Here is a 23,768-nt window from a genome sequence, read left to right on the forward strand (position 1 = left end):
AGGAGACAAAGAGACGTGAGGCATCGCCTGACATGATGAAGCTCTGACATCAGAAGCAACCGCCTCAGCATCAGTCAGAAGGTGATACTCACCCACGAAGATCATGGAGGTCAGAACTACCACTGACAGTCAGTGTAACACATCTGAACTCCCATTTTTATCATATTATTCATAAACTCACATTTCAGTTCCTTTTAGCTAATTTATGATGACACCTTCTCCTCATTTGTTTTTTTTTTAACCTTAATCGGTACAGTGCAACATCTAGTCTTTTAATTACTAAAATGAAAATCAAATCATTTAACTACCTCCAGACTAAACTTAAATAAGATATCATTCTGAACTTCTCAAGTGTTGGTCCACACAAATAATCATAATTTAAGATGTAAAAAAACTACTATCAAAACTTAACTAGGAACCTGAACTGAATGGTACTACTGCTAGTAAAACAAATGTTTTTCAGATATTTTAGATTAATTAACAAGACAGAAATTCTTAGTTAAGACAAATCTGTTACATATAAAACATGCTTATCTAATATAATCTTTTATAATGTTAATAGAAATATGCTACATAATGCTTTATATTAATATGTCATTTTTCCCTATGTAATATATCCCTATTTGTCTCCCTGGCTGTTTTCGCACATGTGTAGTGTGATTAAAAGTAACTAGTGATACAGTGATATTTTCACTGTGCACAGCAGTGATTGATAACTTTGTGGCCTAAAGAAGCACACAGCTCTCATCACAGGCAGCTGAGGTCAGCTGATTGAAAACTGGTACGGCACCAACATATGATACAAAAATGAAGTTGGAAATCTGGATCTGAACCTATCCAACACCTGCCCTAAAGATGAAGCATCAGCTCGGTGGCCACCATTTTGACAGTGATGAGGACATCATTGCTGCTGTGGAGCACCAGAGAAGGAGAAGGTATCCTCACCTGACTGCTGGCTCCATCATAAAAATAGATGTGCTGGTTTATTTTACCTTAGGCCACGACCTTATCAATCAACCTGCATGTACAGAACTGTGACTGTTGGATGGCAACCAAACAACGCATGAGCTTGATTTTGTTGCTCATTTTGAGAGCATCACTAATCAAGCATGAATAGTCTGTTTGTACAACAATCTGGATCATGGTTTGGATAACAGTGGAAGGAGGAGGAAGGGATGGAGGAAGGGGAGGTTGTCTCCATGCTGGTGGTTGTTCTTCAGGATGTCCGACTCTACAGGAAAATGTGACTGGGAGTGAAAAAAAGGGACGAGTCGACTGAAACGAGAGAGTGAAAATGTGAAGGCAGCAAAGTGAGACGACTCATAAAGGAGGAAGAGGAGGAGGAGGAGGAGGTGGGGACGTACATGCTATTTTTATTAGTGTCATCAAGAAACAGGGGAATAGGAAGTGAAGCAGTAACAGTCTTCATCACCGTGGTATCAACATCACAATAAAGGAGACATGATAATCATGGGGGGTGCAGGGATAACAGCAGTGATGTGGAGACAGCAGGACAGGAAGTGATGGTGACACAATGGAACAAACATAAATGCAAATCTGATTAAGTTGCACATGTTTTTATACATTTGCTACAAAGTTTGTTTACATCCATAAGAAGTTGTGGAGTAAAGCTTGAAGCTTTACAGGTGCGTCCACATCCTTTGCAGCAAACGTAAAAACACTCACATTTTAATTCCACACAGACTTCATGTTTTAGATTAGATTTTTCTAATCTTATCCTCTCGGCACACAAACAGAAACTGCACCAGTAACATTCTGAGTTGGTATATTTGTTCTTATTGGACCAACCAATTTTAAATTTAACTCTCTGAACTGTTTCATGTTCAGATTCAGCGCCTCCACTGAGATTCTACACTCCACACATAGCATCCTTTTTTTATCCCTTTTTGTCATATTTTGTACATATTTACGTCAAGATTTGGACCGCTTTTATTTTTTCTTGCCGCCCGCCTCTTCGGGGATGAAGACACTTACGGTGAAGTCCCCACTCTCTGTGCCGTACTTGTTCTTCACCAGGATGCTGTACTTGCCAGAGTCCGACGTGTTCACCGCGGTGATGGTGAAGCTGGCAAACTTGCCTGACTCAAATTTGAGGATGCAGTGCTCATCTGACGTGATCTCCCTGTCGTTCTTCAGCCAGGTGACCTCCGGCACGGGGTTACCCGAAATGTTGCAGGTGAGATTGAGAGCCTGAGTGAAGACAGGAGGAGAGAACAGATCAAGAATAAGAGAGACATTATTAGAAATCATTGTTAACGCATATAGAATGTATTTTCTGATGGAGCTGGGACTGACCTTGCCCTCCTGTATAGTGACCACGTCAGGCAGGCCACCTGCTACTCGAGCACGATCTAAAGGAAACGATTGCAAATGAAAAGATTCAATAATATGTTCCAAAAATTAAATGTTGTAGAAATAGTGACCAAACATAGAAATGTTATGGGGGAGACAGAAGTAGGCGTATATGTGTATGTCAGAAGTTCATCGGGTACAAATGTAAATATTACAGAAGTAAAGCCAGTGTAAACACAGTCACTCACTCCTCTCTGCAGTAGCAGCAGCTCTGAGGTACAAGAAAGAGGAAACAATAATTAACATTTAAAGGTGATGTTTTCATATTATGTGAAAACTTTGGCTAACTACATGTTTAAGTGAATAATAACATACTTGAGTCTCTGGAATTCTGCAAAAGCATCGTCAAAGGCTGCGAAACAAAACAGACTCTGGTCAGTGCTCCAAAGAAACTCAGCCTCATAAATAGAATACATTAAAAAGACATATTTAAGATTAAAAAGTAGATCTCAACTCAAACTGTCGATTTTTATATGTAGTTGAAACCATGACCTTAAACCTAAACAAGACGTCTTGATGATTGCATTGAGGTCTGTCAGTCTTGACATCTAGACATAATCTGTCTATGTTGTCAGAGTTCATGCCATGTAACTATAGACTCAGCCAGAGTTCTCACCTTGTCCAGAGAGGTCTAGAGTCCTCCTGAGGCCACCCTTCCCATCGTTGAACTCGATGGCGTATTTGCCCATGTCCTTCTCTGTGGGATCAGTGATCTGAAGCCACAGCTGCTCCCCGACCACACCGCTCTTTATACGGTCAGAGAAGGCGATCGCAGAATCCCTGTCAGAGAAACAGAAACCTCACTCAGTAGGAATGGTTTAATTCTGCTGTGTGTTTATGTGAAGCCTGTGTGAAGCCTCCTGAAATATGAACACACTTGTAGTGCCATGTCACTTGGAGTAAATCGTTGTAGTAGTTGACAAAGGTGTAGATTCGGATGCCTTCATCTGTGCTGGTGACCTTTAGTGGAGTCGAGGAATTGGCTGCAAAGAAAAACATTAAAAATGTCAGTGAGATATTTACTTTTGGTTTGACATGATTCAAATGTTTCTTCTTACCGATGAAACTGAAAACTTCATTCATCAAGTCTTTGAAACCTTGAAGAGACAAACATAAGGTCATCCTCAGTGACTAATGAGGCGGTTTTGGTTCCATCAGTGTGCGAACGTGAGCGTACCTTGGTCTGTCAGGTTCAGTGTGGACGTATCCTGTCCTCTGTCGTCCTTCAGAATAACTTCATACACACCAGCATCCTTCTTGGAAATCTGACAGTGAGAACAACAAAGTCAGATTCACCCAAACATCACAAACATTTTGTTAAAACTACATGAAAAGGCAAGCTTGTTTCTTCTGCTAGAGATGCTGCAGAAAACATACATATGACAGAAAAGCAAAAAAGCAAAAACAAACAAACAACAGAAAAAAATAACAGACAAAAAAAAACAAACTAATTTTTCAAAAAGCATTCTCAGGCGAAACGGTAAAACCAGAAGTGGGTAACGGATAACTGATCCCAACTTTTAGTCTTCTCCACACTGGGCCGTCGGCTTTGTCTGCTGGGGAGTCGCACTGCAATGGGACACATGTGACATTATGTTTATATGGAGATTATATGAAGACATGCCACCTTAATGGACAGACAGTTACACACAGTACAGTGAGATGTGGATGGGTTATGAGGTTACAGAGAGAATAGATTAAAACAGAAAAGATGACAGAACAGCTGTGAACTGAATGAACAGTGGAGCTGAATGTAGTCTTATTAATATGCAGTATGTATGCTGGGAGCACTGTGTGTTAAATTCTTTAACTTGTTGGTCAGATTTTGGTCAGAATTAGGCGACAAATCTATCAAACCACTGTGACATTCACCATTACAGACACCAGGGTGAAAATAGCATTGTTCTTAGAATAATGAAAATTAATGCTGAGCTTTATTTTAAGTCAGTGATATAACATTGAGCATTGAAGCATTGAGCATTTTACAATGTTAACCACTAGCCTGCCTGAAATAGGATTATGTGGCAACAGACACCTGATATTTGTTTTTGCAGTTCTTCACCTGGGTGTAAGTAGCCACATTGTCCTTTCCAGCCTGGTTGCAAATAGCATTGCTGGCTACAGACACCTAAACTAATTATTGGCTGGGTTAGTGGACATTAACCACACCTGGTTAGTCTAGTGTTTGTCTCAGCTATGCTGCACACCTGGGTGTAAATACATGCAAAAATAACCAGTGTGACTGACCCACACCTGGAACAAATAGCAGCGTTTAAGCTTGTTTGTTTTAGTGAAATTAGTCAAATTTGAATCTTTAAATGATCTTATTTGAGTCATTTGTTTCCTCCCACTTTCTCGACGCTGAGGCTAAAGATGTGGACAGAAAGTGAAAACAGCATATTTTGGGGACAAACTGTTGACAGTCATATATGTCGATGAGTTCAGTGACGATTATAGAATACACAAATATATCCACATATACATAAATTCACACTTCGCTCGGGTTCCTTTTCTCATATTTTCACCTGAGCAATTTCCAGTTTCAGCACTCCTTCAGAGAAGCCCAGATTCTCGTCAGCTTTGATCTGGTGTTTGTCTTTGTACCACAGAGCAGACGTGTCTTTCTTCATGTTGCCAACCTGACACACAGCACAACAGAGGGATGGTTAGTGATGTAAGACAAAAGCAGGAAAAATCACTAATAACTCACCTTGCACTTGAGAACAACGCAGCACTCTGGTGTCACTTCATAACCCAAATACTCGATAAAGTGAGGACCTGGGACAATCACAGCAGTCATAAAGATCACAGTGTTTTTGATTTATCTGGATAAAGGATCAAACTAACAATAAGCATCACACACCTTGTTTTCTGAACCATTCTTTTCTCTGGAACTCGGATTCCTTCTGAAGCTGCTTGAACACTGCAAACAAAAAGAGTTTAAAGATTTTATTCTTCCAGACTGAACCCAGTCTGTCCTCATTCTGTCCAAGAATCCAAGTCATTCCTGTTTGGATGTCTGAAATTATATGTAATTCCAGTAACATTACTTTATTTAAATGTCTTCACTGCCCTCTAGTGTCAAAAGGTCACAGGTGCTGAGCTCCTCTATACTGTCTGGTGTGCTTATGAAGTATTATCTGACAATCTATCTGACCACTTTAATTATTAGTGTCCCACAATGTTAGTGTCAGTCTATAAGGGGCTGCACTCATTAAAGTATATCTAATAAAAGTACAGTAGTCCTGTTTTCAGTATGTTCACTCATTTGAATCAAATGAGTTGACAGCTGATTGGTTGTTTGCTTACAGTGCCAGGCCATCGTCAGTCCAACCAACAATAGTGTTAAATTATCGTAGCAAATATTAATTATGCACATTCAAAAACAACGCACCGTCTCCAATCAGTACTAAGCTGGACTGGTTGGTAGCTTTCCCATCCTGCAGCTGGAAGGTGAAGGTGCCTTCGTCAGCGGGGGTCAGACACTCCATGATCATCTCGATCACACCGGTGTTCTTGTCAAAGTTCATCTTGTATTTCTGCGTAATGAGAACAAGGAGAACACTGTTAATTAGAAACAGTACTGCTGCTCTAAAACAAAAAATGTCTTTAAACTATTTTTTACTGACCTCCCCCTGAGAGAGAACGTTATCATTGAAAACATAATCCACTTTTCCGTTGGCTGAGATCTTCGCTGCATGCAGCCAGAAGCGAACTCTGCCCTTCTCCAGCAGCTCCACGGCCAACTCTGACTTCAGCGGGATTACTGGTGTGAAGAAAGATCGAGAACCAGTTAGAAATCACTTCTTACACACTTAAAAACAGCATGTTGAGAGATGTGAAACACTCACTGGGGAATTTGTGGTCATGACTGATCTCCAGCAGCCTCTTCAGCTCTGAGAAATGACATGAGACTCGTGAGTAGTGATGAGAAACAACAGCTGATGTAGTTCACTGTTCTCTGTGACCCACCTTCTTCAGACAGAGTGTAGCTGGATGAAGCACCATCAGTGTGGGTGACAAGACATGAGTAAACACCAATGTCCTCCTCGTCAGGAGTGTTAAAAACTGCTTTGGACCTGCAGACAAAAGCATTATTGAAGTGACAGAACGAATGGTGTTTGCATCTAGAAACCTCACACTCCATCATCTCACTTGTTTCCCTTGGTCTCTATCGTCAGGCGGGAGCTGTCTGTGATTTCCTCATAATTCTTGGACCACACAAACTTGGAGTCAGGGGTCACATTGCTGCATTCGAAGTTCATGGAGATGATACCATCATCATCAACGTTCACGACTATCTCACTGGTGCCTGAAAAACCAGAGAAAGTGAAGTTTAACAAAACAATAATGTTGCAGTAGGCGGGATGTTTATGTTCATCGTTTTCGTACCTGGTTTGGTCAGAGCAACGACTGGCTCTGTCACATCGGAGGTTTTTCCAACACCGGCTTTATTCTGAGCACGCACACGGAACACATACGTCTCTCCTTCTTTAAGATTCTTAATCTGCAAATGAAAGAAGTTAAACTGATTAAAACTCTGCAGCAGCTGCTGATGACAAACCATCATATAAGTGGACTCCCAGATGAAGACCTTGAAGTACGTCTTCTCTGTGGCCTTGTTGTTGACTCCTCTCCACTCCTCCTCTGACGCGTCTGCTTCCTTGATGTCAACGTAGAAACCGTTGACGGGATCACGGCCCTGGTATACGGGCGGTTTCCATAGCAACACCAGCGCATCACTTCGTACCTCTCTGATCTGCAGGTCATGAGGAGGTCCTGCATTCCAGAGACAAGTGTGTTTAAGCCAGAGCTCCAGTGACAGTGACCATTAAACTGAAGCTTAACTACATGCAAAGCAGCAACTAAACATTATGTTTATGATTAAACATTCCTTAAATCAACTATTTATGTATAACATGTATAGACTATGTGTGGAGAAAAAAGAACTAAACACCAACAGATACAACACGTGGTCTAACCAACCTGGTACAGCAATGGTCCACTCCTCACACAGGAAGGTGTCACTGGGCAGCGACGGGATGCCGACACCTGCCATGTTGGCTGCCCTCACCTGGAACTGGTACTTCTTGTTCTCCTTCAGGTCAGACACCTTATAACAAAAGCCTTTCTTATGAACCTGTCAGTGGATCCACAGACTGTTTTAGATTGACAAGTGTTTGACTTTCGCTCACCCTGTAGGCCCTCTCACTGACAGCCTTGATGTTGGCCTCATGCCACTTCCCTGGCACGCCATCAATGACCTCACGGTAATCCACAAAGTAGCCGGTGATGTCAGCACCTCCGATGAAAGTTGGCTGTTTCCAGGCCAGCACCATGGAGTCGCGCACACACTCCAGCACAGTGATGCCATAGGGTGGAGCAGGAGAGGCTGAGACAAAACACGCTGATTAACACCACAGGCCTCCGCAGGAAAAGCTGATGTAATGGGAAACTGAAGCTCTAATATGAAGTCATACTTTTAATTCTCAATTCTGATTTATTTATCATTTTTAATTTTTGAGGTTTTCTCTGCTGTAGCTGTGAAAATATTATTGAGCTTTAGTTTTCCACTAGGCTGTTTAAAGCAAGTGCTCATTTAAGGTTTAAAGTTCCCATGAATTGACTACTGAGTGCTATTTGATTCTAAATCATTTATTGGTCTTAAGGGTCAAACCCAACCTTTTCATCATTAGAAGTTTGTATCATAGTTTACTTGAAGAAACATACTGAGATATGGGAAACTGTGTCTACATGATGCTACAGCCAGCAGCCTGTTAGCTTAGCATGGTTGGTCTATTTGCAACCCATCTTTCCTTTTTCTTCTCATTTTTTGCAGGTTTTTGTGTGGATTTTATTGCTGGTTAAGCTAAGCTAGCGTTTCCTGGCTGTAGTTTAATGTCAAACTATTCTTTCCCACATCAACAAGCGAGTGGTTTTTAGAAGCTAGGTTGGGCTGCAGTCTCTACAAAAGCAGGAACATGTAACATGGCAATAATAAATCAGCTTGTCGCACAGAAATAGTCATGTGAACTTGATACTGCCCCAGTTTCGGGATGAGAAGTTGGTTCAAAGTGTCCGAGAAGTGGTATCTGGAAATTCACAGTCAGAAAGCTCCAACATGGTCTCAGGTCACAAGCGTCCTGCTCTTGTTCTGACCCAGTTTTCAAGTGCATGGTAGGACTGGCTCCTGCCATGACATACTTCAGTGAGTTAAGAGTGTCTGGGTACTCAGAGTGGGGGCAGGACCTGAGGTTCCTGCAGGCCACCGAGTCAGGAGGTTGTGGAAAAGTGTTGGCCAGAAAGCGTGACTGTGTTGAGTTAAACCTGGGTTAGATGGTGTTTTACAGTGACTTACCTTCAAAAGAAGAATACCAGTAAAGCAATGTATTGCTTATTATGTATCAAATACCTGCATGGAACATTTGGTGTAACATGGGAAATCCTCACTCTTATGGGAAATAAGATCCCTCAGAAATCAGGACACTATATGTGGCTTTACGTGGACTTTACAAAAAGGTTTCCAGCTGAGGTGTGCTCACCTGAGGACTCTCCCTTCGGCCTCGTTCTCTCCCGATTAGCAGAACCATCTACAGAGAACTTACGTGCCTGCCGGGCCTCAGGCTCGTTGGCTGTTCCCACAGCCTGATCCTCGACCTCAGTAGTGACTGGGTCTAAGTGTGCAGCTGTGACTACGTCAGTAAGTGGGTCAGAAACTGAGCCTGACACGGACTCTGTGAGCAGGTCTTTTGCCAGGTCAGGGGCCCAGGACACACTGCCTCTCTTGTCCCCTTTGGTTTTACTCTCCATGGGGTGAGGCTCTGAGCGAGCAGCCCTGGCCCCCTCCCTGGCTTTAGTGTCAGCCTGAGCTTTATTGCACTTTTGCTTAGTGTCAGGGGAGGACTGGACAGTGTCATGCGTGCACGTCCAGCGTGGCCTGTGCTCAGTTAGTTGGCCCACGTTACCCCCCGGCCCCATCTTCGGCAACACACCATGTGGGATGCCGCCCCCTATGGGTGTTAGCAGAAAAAAACCAGAATAAGCTCTTTGAACAAGCTAAAAATCCACTCACTGTTCATATCTCACTCACACAACGTTCATCAAGAAACAAGCATAGAAAGCAATATTCATCACATCAGTACGATGTCTTCATTAGACTGGGAGGGAATATGAAGACAAGATGACCAAAGAGAGACATCCATGTGAGGAGGCCCTATTTCAGGTTATGAGAGCATGCAGGCGTGTAAAGAAAAGCGGCCAATGACAGTGGGTGTGTGCTTTCTGACACCTCTTTATGAAAATACTTTAGTAACAATGCCAATGGATTCCAACACCTCATAGATTTCCATTAAAAACAAGTAAATGGTGTGTTAAATGAGAGCTGCAGCATGATGATCAAACTCATATGAAGTGCTACATTTTGCTGCTTGTAGTAAATGAGCCCATTTAAGCTACAATGCAGAACCACTGGCTCCACCTGCTGGCAGTGAAAGTAATTACACAAACATTGTGTGCTTGTGTGTATGCTTGCTACCTCAGCTTTGTCCAAAGACAGTGACACAAATGCTTCATCTAGGTTTGTTGGGATTTGTGATTAATCTCAGAAATATATGTCACTTTACTTTAGATTAACATTTTTTGAAAATTGACAACGTAGAAAATAATGTGGCATTCCCACTACATGCTTGTCTACAAGACAAATACATTGGCATTCTTACTGGGTGTGTTTTATAAGGGAAAAGAGAGCAGGAATGAGTAACAAGGCCAGAAGCTGTTAGTAGTGTTAGTAATAATACAGAAAGATTTAAAGGAGCACATGCAGGAGGAACAGCATGTCTGACGGCATTGTTCTATTTGTCACAGTATATCGTCAATTCATTTGAACGGAACAACACCAGCGCCAGATTAGCTGCCAACAGACGGGTTAGGACAGAGAAACTCTGCGCAGTTTAAGGGTACCGGTGGGGTGTGAGAGGTCCATGTGTTGGTACCTTTTGTACCATGTAGGGTTGCCGACACGTCTTGTGCCCAGGACAGGTGAAGGGAAAATGGGGGTGGTTGGTGATGGTGGTGGTGTGTGACGCCGGGCTGGTTTGTAACGACCACTGAATTGGATCACACTGACCCAAATTTAGAGGAAGTCTACAAGTCCTGACCCCGACCCTGCCTCAGGCTGTGCAGGGAGGAGGAAGTGGTGGGGTAGATGTGGCTGGACAGGGTGGCAGGTAGGTGCAGCACACAACAGTGCAGAATAACAGGGTGACAGAGTGGAACCATGGTGGAGCAAGTGTGGGAGTGTAGATGATTTAAAGAGTCGAAGACATGGTTCTACAACACATTGCTAATTACTGCATCACTTTAACTAAATTGACAAATTTTATAAAATAAGAATTGAACTACATTTCCTTTAAGGCAAAATTAAAAATTATCCTCTGACTATACTACGTTAGCTAATTGTATCAGATGCACAGTATTAAGCATGTATTACACTCACCAATAGCAGCCTTCACCTCCACAGGCTCCGACTCCTCTGAGAACTGGCTGAGTCCTGCAGCGTTCACTGCCCTCACCCTGAATATGTACGTCTCTCCTGTGATCAGCCCGTGGCAGATGAACCTTTGATCAAATGTAAATAGTGGCCATGAATTTCTATTAGACCTGAAAATAAAACAATGAGAAGCAATTTTACCTGGTAGCATTAACAGGTTTGTTGTTGCACGGCTCCCACACGTTGCTGTTAACAACACTGCCCTCGATGTAGTATCCCACCAACTCTTTAGCGTCATGAGATGCTTCCCAGGACACGACAACGGATGTGTCTGTGTTTCTAGTGGGAACAACTTTTCCTGGGGCAGATGGGATATCTGAGGACAAAATTGTTCTTATTTTCAGGAGGAAGGGGATCATTAGCTCATAATATTTGAACTTGAGAACTGAGTAGTTTTGAGGATGTTTAATGTAAGAATTTAAGAATCAAATGCATTTGTTTGTCCTCTCACCAAGCTTGTCACCAACTGTGGTGGCCTCAGTAGGCTCAGATGGCTCGCCAACACCAGCAGAGTTGCAGCAGCGCACACGGAAGCAGTAGGATTTCCCCTCGGAGAGATCAAACAGCGCAAAGCGAGGAGACTTTACTGGGATCTCTGTGTTCACCCTCTGCCAGCTATCCGTGCCAGAGACACACTGACGAACAAAGAGCAAAGGGCCAGTCTGTCACTGAAGCACAGGCTTGCAGTGACTTTAGATGCAGGTTAAATGTTACCTTTTCCACATAGTACATGACACCCTCAAGGCCTTTCTCTCCTGGTGGTTTCCAGCTCAGCACTACATAGTTCTTGGTTGCCTCTGTCACCTGCAGTTCCTGAGGTCTGCCAGGAACAATGCCCTCTGATGGTCAAACAATAAAGAACAGCATAAAAATGAGCAAATGGAACCTTTTGTCACTGAGTATTAGTTTATAAAAAAAAATTGTCATTTCTTACCTGCAGGCTCCTCCTCGGTGACAATGATTTGACCGGTCCAGGGGGCAGAAGTACCTGAGAATCATCATGTACATATTTTTGACCATTATGACATATTCCCAGTAAGTCTACAGCTGAAAAGTACTAGTACGGACCATCCCCTGACTGCTTTCGTTTCTCCTTTTAAAATAATTTGTGTGGGTGAGCTTTTATTGTTTGCAGCCCCTTATGACATCATAAGGGATATTCAGATCCCATTGGTGGGATATCCATACTGACAGGAAAGTTACACCACCCAGGGTAGTGGCCAGTTGCAGTGTATCTGCATGTAAAGCTACACACATTGTAAACAGCTAATTTGGGCAAGGGGTAAATCCATGGATATGCAGGGCATGGTAGCATGAATAACTATTTTGAGCTCAGAAAGATGCATAAAAGGACATGTTAAACCTACATTAACATTTCCATTGTCAACAAATACATTGTACTAACCACTTTGCTAAGTATGTATTGCTTGTATTGCTGCAGTTTAATTTTTATGGTATTGGCTGCTCTACCTCTCATGCGGGCGCGGTCAGCTGGGTCCATGGCAGCCACAGGTTCAGACACTCTGGACGGGCGGCTCATGCCACTCTTGTTGACAGCACGCACACGGAAGGTATAAGAACGGCCCTCTACCAAACCAGTGACGGGGAAACGGGCAAACTTGACTGGAGTGTCATTGCACTGAATCCAGTGGGTGGTTCCAACCTCACACCTGGGTTAAAGACCACATGTCAACGGTAACACCAATTTGTATATAATCTGACATGTCCTCTGACTGATAAGAGGTTTGAGTAGTTGATTAGACACCAAAGAAATAGGAAATAACACTGTGACTGACCTGTCCACAAAGTAACCCAGGATGGAGCTGCCTCTATCAACAGCTGGCTGCTTCCATGTAACAATAATATAATCCTTGTTGGCATCCAGGCAGCGTACATCCAGAGGGGCTGCAGGAGCTCCTTCAACCTCAGCATCAGCATCTAAAAGGCACAACAACAGCACAAGCAGGATTTTCAGCATTAATACTCTTCCAGCTATACTAGAATAGTTTGGAAGTTTGTGAATATTCTCTGTGTGTGTACTGTGCAGCGGTGCGGTTTGATTCTTGGAATGTTTGTGGTTCCTTAAGTCTACAGGAGACAAGGGCAGATGAGTTTGTTGTTGCACAAACACATCCAGAGATTACAGCACAGAACTAGGCAGCCTCCTGTTTCTCCTTGAAGCAGATATTTCCAGGATCTATCTGCATGAACAGCCACTCATTCCATGGCTAAGCTCTCTCAGAATAGCACAAGTGCAGCCAGGATCATATAGCGTTTTTGTCATGGAGATTGTACCTGGTGTCTTCTTTAGTGGGCGACCCTGAGCTGTAACAGGACAACAACAGAGTCTATTTTCTAGCCGTCTTCATGCCCAACATGGTTGATGTGTCAGATTGTCTCTGAAGGCAGAAAAGATAAGCTTCACTTACCGCTTTTTCCAACAGATGCTAGGGAGTTGCCACCATGCTGTGTCTCCATTAGAGATATCCTATTTAAAACCACACACTCCTATTCAAAGACTTTGACAGTTAATAATGGGATTGTCATCATTGTGCCAAGGGACGAACTGTTGTCACTTTGACCTTGACCCAATGAGATACTTTCAAAAACAAAGCAAAAGCAATGGTAGAATTATGTTGGTTGTGTTGAATTTAAATGTAGGATGTACATTGCAATAGGACTGGCTTTATTGCTGTGAGATATTTAGATATACATGAGTGTACAAGTGTTAGGTAATTCTGTCTGGTAGTTTTAACTTGGAGGTCAGCACTGTGAGAAAATCGACTCATCTCCTACCTCAGTCTCAAGAACCTATTACCCAAAGATGGTCCCATAACATGGTGACAGTAAAGGGTTACTTCTTACAGCATGGTGAAGAAGTGGGCTATTCAAACATAACAGAGAAAGCCTGGGTGATGGCTCCCATCCAAAAAGGCCAGCCACCATCACCACCCAGGAGACCACTGACACAATCTTGGAACAGAACTGGGTTTCTCCCATAAACACATCCATGCAATGAGAACTTGATGAGAACTGGATTTGGGACATGATTATGAAGAACATATGAAGCTGATAGGAAGAGTATTTTTACCCTTTAGGACAAGACTCCATGCCACAAGTGACTACCACCTCTTTTCTGACACTCTGAATAAAGTGTATGTCACAAGCAATTAACCACAACGAGTAGTGAGATACTGATTACTGGAGCACTGATGTACCCACCTCTGACAAAGACATAGGAGGAGTAGGTTTCATATCCAGACTTGGTAATGACACGCAGGGTGTAGAGACCTTCATCCTCTTTGTTAAGGTGTGTGAGTGTCAGTGTGGCGCGGTCGCCACTCCAGTGCGTGTGATGCCATTTAGAAGAAGACAGCAGGACATCTGGCAGAGAAGTAGAATGCAGAATAATTTCAGCTTTACGTTGCAGATATGAGTCAAAGCTATGATATAAAATCAACTACGCACCATCCCTGTACCACTGAATCTCAGGCTGGTAGCGATGCAGCGCAGGGTAGATGATGACCGTACAGCCCAGGCTCATGGTCTCACCCTCTTTTCCAAATGATACCCCAAACTTATCGACAATGTGAGTCTGGAAGGTGATGCCATACTCAGAGATTGGGCCCTCTACAGACAGAGCATGAGAAGGCGAGGTCATTATGTCACAAATTGAAACAAGTGGAAAGACCACTGTCATCCAATCCAGTGGAAGAACAAACTATTGATGAGACAGGACATCATCACATCAATTATCACATCCATAAAAAAACAAAAACATCAACAACAATAAGCTAGATCAGAACTATTTCAGCCAAAGGGAAGATGGTGAAGTGAGCAGGTACCAGATGTGAAGAATGAAGGACAAGAACACAATACAGATCACAAGAGTGACTCTGAATTTTCAGTACAGTGCTCAGAAAAAGACCCAGGGACATGTTATCATGCATGAAACAATGAAACACAACAGACGTATGACATATAACAATCGACAGTCAATGACTTTTCTATATTGTGGTGAAGATGTTACACAACGTTTCTACTTAAGTAGAACATGAACTTATAAGGTGCATAACACTAGTGTGTGGTTTTCTAGACTATTGTCTCAAAATGTTGCAGTTTCTGAAGAACAGGACAAACTTTTCTGTGAAATATCTACAAAGACAACAGTGGCCATGCATGGACACAGAGTCAGTGGACACCAAAACGTTTTCAAACCAGAATCCTGTGACCCTGTTACCTTCATTATTGGCCCCTGCATTGTCGTCGCAGCATCAAAGAAACAAAAAAGGGGTTAGTGCAGCAGCACCCAGTGGTCCTCCACCCAACATGTGTTCATTTACCACCACTGAGTCATCCATAGCCCAGCATGAGTAAAGCTCATAATGCAGATTTATTTTCAGACAGATAAAATTAAAACTGCATTACTTTGGTTTTGGATCAAAGATAGTGGTCACAAACCCCCAGAACATTTCACACAGTTGTTCAGCTCATTGGCTGGATATTAGCAAAATTGGTATTTAATCGACTTTTGTTCAGTTATTGGTTTTCAGTAGCAAAAGTTCTGATAAACAAACTGTGTGATAAAAGCTGAGGTTAAAAAGAAGCAGACAGACAAAGTTAGCAATTACACAAATACATTATAAAGAAGTAGGGAAGTAGGGATCAAGTAGAAACACAGTAAAAATGTTTAAAATGTTAGAAATGTAAGAAATGTACATACACTGAGATTCAAAGGAACTGCTACCACCCTCAAAAGCTATTCAATAGAATAACCTTTGTTTAGAAACCTCAATTACAACTAGTTAGTGCAGTTTATAGCTAATGTTATCATTATCTGATTGGATATATCTTGTGATATCACTTCTCCTCCTGTATTGTCTGTGATTACAAATGAATGCTTCAGTAAACAGTGTGGATTTAAGCCAGCAATAATTTAAAAATCTGCTTTCTGCTAGTCAAGATTAATATTTAAAGGGCCTCTTGGTGACCCCAAAACAAACAACAAAAACAGACACTTACGTCTGGGTAGAGGCAGGTTCTCATCAATGTCACCTTTGAACCCTGTAGAGAATAGCAACAGTCAACAGAGTGCTGATTGATGGACTGAATGTGCTATTCTATATATGTTGTATAATGTCAGGTATACTAAACTACATGACCATGAGTGAAGGGATTTAGTGATTGGTGAGACCTACTCTTGACAACAACAGAGGCAAATGCAGACAGCTCTCCCTGGGAGTTCATGGCAGAGACACGATACTGTGCTGTGTCATCAAAGTCACATCTGAAAGGAGAGAACACCAACTGATCATCTTCCATGAAATACACATTCTGTGGCATCAGGATTACGTTTATGCCGCCCTTCCCCCAGCTCAACCTCAGGCCTCTCAACCATGTAAAACTATGAGCCCCAACTGTAAAGCATGCCATAAGTCCTGGCCAGGAATACTCCTGCAATAAATAGACACTGCTGGTGATGTCATTTACACCAGGTGGTGTGGCTCTCTGTACATGACAGTGTGTGTCCATGAAAGTGCAAAATGTGGAATTTGACTTGATTTTTTGAAGTTTGAGAGTGTAAACTCCTACAATGTGTGGCTGTTTACTCATCTATGTTTATAGACCTTGTGTGACCTGGGCTATTTTTAGACGTGCTCTTTGTTATCTCTGACAGTCGGGGAAATGATTTGGAAGTTATCTGGCTCACAGACCCGTGGTCGAAGTCAGACCGGGTCAAAGACAAATCAACATTTACCGCACCACACACTACAAGTGGAGCTTTGATTGTACCTATGCACCATTCCCAATCAGCTGAAGTCAGCAATAAACTACCTTAAGTTGACATGATGCTATCAGGATATTAAAACAAGCCATTCACTACACATAAGCCAAGGCTTAAAGAGAAGATAGGAGCATCTTGTGTGGTTTTCATCCAACCATACCTCACACTTTCTTTAACCAAACCACTGCGTTTCCTCATTTGATGGTAGAATTAACAGACATTTGTTCAATTGAAAATTTGAGATTGGCCCCTCAGGTACCATGAAAGCTACACCTACCTGTTAATCTCCAGTGAGTGCACGTTGTATTTGCTCTCAAGTTTAAACTTGCCAGGGTTGGCAAGGGGATCAATTGCCACATTGTTTTTGTACCTTGTGATGGAGGCAGAGAACAGGAGAGAAACAGAAACAGCTTGAAAAGGATCAAACAGAATCAGGAAAGAGAAACATGAAAGTGGGAACAGGAGGTCTCAGAGGTGGAAGAAAGATGTTGACAGAACATGAAGGACAGAAGTGAGGTTATGTTGTTGGTCATGTGACCTACCAGGTGACCCGGGGATCGGGCCAGCCACTGACAGTGCAATGCAGCCGCACACACTGCTTCTCCCACACAGTGTGGGAGCGAGGTTTAATCACAAACTCCGGGGCGTGCATCAGGCTGTCTTCGTTCATGCGCTTGAAGTGCTCCTCGTGTTCATGGATCTAAAGATAGCAGAGTGAATCAGAACAATTTTACCTTTGCCAACCAGAAAAAACTCACTTCATTAGATTTCACCAGCAACACATGCTTGAAGCAAAAACAAAGCTTTTATTTACTCATAGCAAATTTCAAGCCTCCTTCATTTGTTTTTACACATGCAACATGTTTCCCTTCTACCATGACACGTGTTATATGTGTACTGTAAGTTGTTCATTATGTCCTACAAATAGTCAGGGGGATGCTGAGGTCCAGTTGTGTACCAACTTAATATGACAACACCACAGGGACTCTGCCTCCCTGTGTCTTAAGAAACGTGATCTCCTGTGGAATGTCTCACCCAGTAGCTATCTGGCACAGGGGAGACAGATACAGTGAGGGGGTAACTGTGGCTTTTATGATGCTCAGTGAACGGCTGGGTTCTACTTCACATAATCGCCCAGGGACATAAATAACTCTCTTGTGTAAGGAGTAGTAACAACCACTTAGCCACAGGCACTTGGCCTTCCTAAGCACTACTGCAACTTACTGGGGTGCAGTAACGATGAAAATATAATATGATTGTGTCACATAGCTGGATATTAAGTTTAAACGCTTGCTATGCGATTATTTAATTGCAATTCATTGCCAGTATATTTTATGATCCTCGCCAACTGGCTAACAGCCTGTGCACTGACTCCTATGGGAAAGACTTAAGAAAGATTTCTGAGTGCCTTACCTCTGTTTGCGACACTAAGCTAGCACTAATTGTGATCTAATTCATGATAACAAAGGCTGTCAAACATCTATCAAACCTCCAAGACTAGTCTGGCAACTGTATAGTTTGCTGACAGATGTTATGAAGGTACCAGATCTCTGCACTGTAGCTAAGTAACAGATGGGGGGCTAGATTTCTTGCTAGATAATGTAATCAAAATACTATCTGTGAAGATATGACAGGAAGCCGCCTTGTTATGTGGTCCATGATACAAATGTCTCATTTTAGTCAATAACAAGTAATGTGACTATACATAGCAACTGAATCAATAATGATTGGTTTCTAATAGCTATAAATGTCAGGCCTGTTTGCCAGCTAGTTGTGAATTTGGCATGTGGAGCTTAATTGTACAAGTATTGAGGTACAGTAAACAGTAAACAACAAGAACCACACAGACTGCAGTTCACCTAAAGACAGCAGGCGATTGCTACATTGTGAATGTTTATGGGTGATACTTCATATGATGTTTCAGTGAGAAATTCTCCACTGACCCTTTTGCTCAGAGAGATGCGCTCAGCTGTCTCACGCATGGCCTCCTTTCTGGAGAACAGCTCTGACCTCTCCATTTCCAGACCACTGGTGAACAAGTTTCTGCGGGCCATGTATGATCCTGTGTCCCTCACCCTTCCTTCCTCTGTATTTGAAAATCCTGTAGCAAACTCTTGACTAGAGTCAGCAGAACAGGACCAGGGATGGATGTGGGGAGCAAGGCATAGCATTACACTTGAGATAAAGTTGAAGACGTTGCAAGGCATTCTTAGATTACTAGTTCTACAACAGCAAAGACATTGTTACCTGCCCCTGAGGATAGGCACTACATAGCCGATGATTTGGTTCTCTTTGTCCACAGCCAAGTAAGTTGGCTTGGCTCTTTTTGGTATGGGACTGAGTCTGCTTTCCTCCAGCCCAGAGTGTGAAGACACGTGAAGTCTGAGACATACAGAACACCATCAGCCTGGCATTACTGACAACATTTCATAAACATGTGGGATAAAGCCAAGGCGAGGAGGGATGATGGGTTGGGGATTAAAGGAAAGTGGTGGGAATGGTTTAGTGTTGATTACAGCATTTATACACCTATTACGCAGTTCAGTTCCAATTTCAAAAGCTATCCGACACTAGTGGTGCATCACTGAGGATGACTACTGCTCTGCTGCAATCTAATCAGCACAAAGGAAAGAGTGCAACCTTTATCATAGCCCTAACAACTCACATCCTGGTCAAGCAATTGACGAAAACGTTAACCTGATCAAATATTTCTTTTTTGACATTTTTACCCATCCATCTCCTTCAGTCTGTCCACTTCTGGCACCAGACAGTTTGTTTGTGGCAGCTCTATCTGCAGCTCTAGAGAGATAGGGGTGGGCATTTGGAGTATGAGATAGCAAGAACTTGATAAGGACACAGGAGCAGGAAAGGTGACGGGGCAGCTGCCTTCATTTTTCCTGTATCTATCTGGGTCAGTGTTCCTTTGACCGTACACACAATATCCTCCTGACTTTTCAAAAGAAAAGCAACATCAGTGTTATCATAACCACGCTGCACTGACTGTTAAATCATCATCACATCGTAATGTTGTTCTTCTCGCCTCAGCACTAAGTTGGGTGCTGGTGCAGTTGGCCAGCTATGAGCACAAAGATCAGATAGTGTTCGTAAAACCTAAGCCCTCCGACCTGTTCACACTCTCCAGGCCAGGCATTTAAAGGTTTGTTAGTTACTGTAGGATCACTGTACACTGTTCAATATATTCAAATCCAACTATCAAGGCTGCTACTGTGGATTGTGGTAATAGTGAACGATAGGTAACTGTGACCTCATCTGTGTTTCATTCTTGTGCACACATCAGGCATGCCAATGCAAATTTGGTGTTAAGTGACAAATTTCAAGTTCATTTATATTATTTATGTCCAAAGGGTCAAAGGTCAAAAAATGTTTGATTGATTTTTGGCTGGGTGCTTTAAAAACATGGCTGTCACACACAGACAGACTCCCATTATTACATTTGATCCACATGTGTTCTTCCTTAGAAAATACCATCCAGCTGACCAGTCTGAGCAACAGAATCACCCACTGATGACCTCCCCTAAACAACCAAGTTCTCAAGGTATAATAATCCAGTATGAATGTGATCAGGTTTTGTGGATGACGTTAATCCAAGAGGACAAGACTGATAAACTGTCACTTCTTACTTTCACTCCAGCATGGTATGCACAGGTCAAGGAGCTATTTCAGTCTATGTCATATAGCATAACACTGCCATCACATAACAGTGTGTTTCCTGGCAGATTATCTAACAACAGATATTAAGGTGTTAAAAAATGGCCAAAAATTATTAGTTACTTGGGGATGATAGTGTTAAACATTATAAATTAGCATGCATAGGGAATCTTTGAGACTATGCAAAAAGCTTCATGCAGAGTTCACAATGCTCAGGTGTGTGAGAGCTGATCAAAGTGACCGAAAACTTGCGTGGGGGAAAAAGATGGTTATTGAGTGTCAAGGGAAGATGATCCCAAAACAGGGAAGTGATCCAACAAGGGTGATGGAGTTGGAGTTGATCAGATAGATGGTGGTGTTAGGGGAGATAGTAGGCTTTGAAGGTGTGAGCCTCCATCCTTCTCCTTTTTTCCTCCTCCTCCTTACCCCCTGCTCCTGATGGTGGCTGCTGAGGAGCTGCTGCCAGCAGTGTATCTGCTGCTGGACTGGTACTGGCTCAGTTTAGAATCCGTCTCCCTGCTACGGTAGCCACGGTCATAGTGGCGGTGGTGCTTCTGGTAGAATGGTATAGATCCAGACATGCTGCAGGCCACTCCTTGTTCGAGCCCTGAGATTCTGAGTTCCTTCCTGCCTATTTGTGTGTCTGTCTGGTCAGTAGGTGTGCAAGAGCAGGCGGATTGACTGTTATTGAAATCGTAATTCTATTCCTGATAAAATAGAATAAAGGTTTTTGTAGACAATAGACAATCAAAAATAGAAAACCACCATAAATAGTCCTTTAAATTCAAACTTGCACCAAGACACGATTTAAGTTTCAGGCAATCAGGCACATTTTCAGCATGCTTACACCGATATATGCACCAACTACCACCTGCCAGATCACACCTGACCCCAGCAAGTGGTCCACTTACCCCGGACGCAAAGCCCCTAAAACTCCAAGCCTTGAAGAAAAACGATGGTCCACACACACTCAAAGCTTGAAATCCCAGCAAACCTACAGGTAGGTGCACACAGGGCTGCGGTCTACACAACAAAAATAATATTGGCCTTCACCAGAGCGTCCAAGCAGCAGTCACAGCCTTTTATGGTGAGGGTGGAGATAAATATAGAGCAGAGCCTTTGGGGGGGAGTGGAGTGGACTGCCATAGTCCAACACATTTATGGGTACTGGTCGCTGCAATGAGCACAACTGAGTAATATGTGGTGTATGTAAACACAAAGCTGCTGTCACATGACGTTTTATGTTATGTGGTTATGTGGTATGAAACATGTGATTTTGATTTGGTGATATGTATTAACTTTTATTGGTACTTGCCTATTGATTATTATGTCAGTCTACATCCTTTACTTACACACATCTGGCTCAGCAATCCCCACTATTGGGATTAACTTTCTTTATTGTATTTTTGTTTTCCATTAATAGCTGCTTGGCTTTTTGCCATCGCTGGTTATCCTCCAGCTCTTTATCTGCAATTGTCAGCTGTGACTGTTGCTAACTATAGCTATGCTATTGTTGCTTGTTGCTTCACATGCCTGTTATTCACTTTGACACTCTCACTTTTAGTCTCACTCTCTCATTTGTGAAAGTGCACAGATGTCCCCTTGGGTCATAAACCAATGATGACACTTGAACATGAACTCTTTCCTCGTTAAATAAACACTCAGCAGGTAGGTTTACGTGGGCTACCGCAGATGTTTGCACATTGTTGTGGAAACTGAAACATCTTGGTAAGTTTCCGTGGTTGTCCTGTCACTGAATACTTGCTGAATGCTTTTCTGTGGAACGTTCCAGTTTTCTGGCTGTCACCCATCACTGTGCTGCATAATACAGCGGTCAGCAGTAACCACAATAGCATGCCTCAGATGCTATGGCAGCAAATTCACATGTGAGCCCATTAAAAGAGATCAGTCCTCCATTATACACCGAGGGGGGCTAATGCAAGACATTAGGCAGGGTCACAGTGCCTTATGTAGTCCAATAAATATGGGATCCAGTTTATAATTGCATATAATACAGTACATTACAAGCCACTGAATAATGTGCTAATCTCTTCTGCTGTTGACCTGAGGTCCTTCAGGGAAGTCTCCTACTGAAAACATACAGTATGTTGTTTGTATAAGTTGGAGAGGGTGAGTTCGTCAGCCCCCTAACAGCCATTCAGCTGCTTGCCGTTCCTGTTTGGATTGTCTGACTGTATTGAAAATGTGTCATAAAGCAACTTTTAGCCAACTATGATGATCCTTCATTGAATTTACGACATCCTTGGCCCAGCACCTGGATCCCTACCAATACTCCCACTGAACGAAACACTGCGCTGTGTAGTTTTTAGCAATAATAATCACATGACATTGTATAAATATGTTTAATTTAATCATAAAGCCTGTATTTTTGTATATTTTCAGATGCCAAATGTGAAGCAACCTACAGGATTAGTGTGCATAACTGTAGATAAAACAATAGACAGCTTTACACCTGATCTGACAATAGGCCCCAATTACCAACCAGTTGCCACTCACTGCTGGTGTGTCCACACCAGGATCTTTTCCATGAAACTCTGCAGTTACACAGGAAAACCACATGCATATCTTCCCTAGTACGTGACGAACTAATGACACCAGCCCATTGGAGCCCTGAGGCATTTAAAGAATAGCACAATCCACGTAGATATAGGAACTTTACATCCATATAACTGATTCAACTCAGTGGTAATTTTGGGGCAAGATAGAGATGAAGCAGTAATATCCTGCATTACACTGAGAGGGTTTTTAATATATATTTTTTTCATTTCCCACCCCAGCTTTTCTCTGACTGAGCTCTTAATGACCCCTGTTTGTGTTGCAGTATCTCACAGCTGTCCAGGAAATTCCAGCTCTATAGAGGTATGAGGGGATCAGTTGAGGCTATTTTTACGCAATGTTTTGTGTTGTTTCCATACAGTAAAGCTATAAGAAGCTAACACCACATGAACGTTTTTCCTTTGTCCCACACAATAGCTGTAAACATGCTATTAATTGCCTGTCTAAATTTCACTGTGAACATAGTACCCTCTAGTGGTTTAATGCTGCACTGCAATATCTAGAGAAACTACTAAGATACAACTATGAAGAATAAAAACAGCGTTTTTAATGTATGTTTCTAAAGTAAGTTGAATATCTTCTGCCACAGTCTCTGGTTATTAACAAATAAGATGAAATTGGAGTTTCCAGGTGCATCTTCATTGTTTGTCTACTCTAATGGCATCTGCTGTATTAATGCAAATATTTGCTTTTACCTAAATTAGTTTTGGTCTGTTATTTTACAACATAAACCTTGGAACATATGTTCATCCTCGGCTGTTATCAACTTTAAAAGTGACAGGTGGACAAAAGAAGACATATCTGGCTGGTTTTGAC

At 42.4% G+C, this 23,768-nt stretch overlaps 1 protein-coding gene across 5 annotated transcripts; it reads right to left on the reverse strand.

Annotated features, from left to right (window-relative positions):
- Nucleotides 1-1,353: 1,353 nt before the first annotated feature.
- On the reverse strand, nucleotides 1,354-21,443 carry myom1b (myomesin 1b). Of its 5 annotated transcripts, none has more exons than XM_028432920.1 (38): nucleotides 21,287-21,438; nucleotides 20,802-21,018; nucleotides 18,954-19,088; nucleotides 18,650-18,824; nucleotides 17,249-17,406; nucleotides 16,984-17,076; nucleotides 16,120-16,208; nucleotides 15,944-15,985; nucleotides 14,390-14,551; nucleotides 14,144-14,305; nucleotides 12,718-12,859; nucleotides 12,392-12,591; nucleotides 11,856-11,909; nucleotides 11,636-11,760; nucleotides 11,373-11,556; nucleotides 11,063-11,237; nucleotides 10,868-10,989; nucleotides 7,569-7,765; nucleotides 7,360-7,486; nucleotides 6,968-7,152; nucleotides 6,766-6,880; nucleotides 6,529-6,685; nucleotides 6,346-6,452; nucleotides 6,225-6,269; nucleotides 6,003-6,139; nucleotides 5,768-5,912; nucleotides 5,237-5,296; nucleotides 5,084-5,151; nucleotides 4,899-5,012; nucleotides 3,892-3,942; nucleotides 3,551-3,638; nucleotides 3,432-3,470; nucleotides 3,251-3,356; nucleotides 2,990-3,153; nucleotides 2,689-2,725; nucleotides 2,562-2,584; nucleotides 2,317-2,372; nucleotides 1,354-2,211 (listed from the first exon to the last, which is right to left on the reverse strand). In XM_028432920.1, exons 2-38 carry the CDS (start codon nucleotides 20,954-20,956, stop codon nucleotides 1,951-1,953), a joined length of 4,455 nt encoding a protein of 1,484 aa, XP_028288721.1. In that variant the 5' UTR covers nucleotides 20,957-21,018; nucleotides 21,287-21,438; the 3' UTR covers nucleotides 1,354-1,950. The 5 variants fall into 5 exon arrangements, with proteins under 5 accessions (XP_028288721.1, XP_028288720.1, XP_028288723.1 ...); XM_028432919.1 differs by having other exon boundaries at nucleotides 20,802-21,022; XM_028432922.1 differs by lacking the exon at nucleotides 20,802-21,018 and having other exon boundaries at nucleotides 21,287-21,442.
- Nucleotides 21,444-23,768: the final 2,325 nt, after the last annotated feature.

The sequence above is a fragment of the Parambassis ranga genome, chromosome 20 (genome assembly GCF_900634625.1).
Source record: "Parambassis ranga chromosome 20, fParRan2.1, whole genome shotgun sequence".
In the NCBI taxonomy this organism is placed as follows: Eukaryota; Metazoa; Chordata; class Actinopteri; family Ambassidae; genus Parambassis; species Parambassis ranga.

What these genes read in the sequence shown, in the direction of transcription:
- myom1b (XM_028432920.1), bottom strand. Translation starts at nt 20,956, where the DNA reads ATGTCTGGATCTATACCATTCTACCAGAAGCACCACCGCCACTATGAC. An exon ending in GAACCTGCCTCTACCCAGAC is followed by an intron (nt 14,552 to 15,943) that starts GTAAGTGTCTGT and finishes CTCTGTCTGTAG; the next exon opens with AGGGCCCAATCTCTGAGTAT. An exon ending in CTCCTATGTCTTTGTCAGAG is followed by an intron (nt 12,860 to 14,143) that starts GTGGGTACATCA and finishes TGTGCCTTTTAG; the next exon opens with ATGCTGATGCTGAGGTTGAA.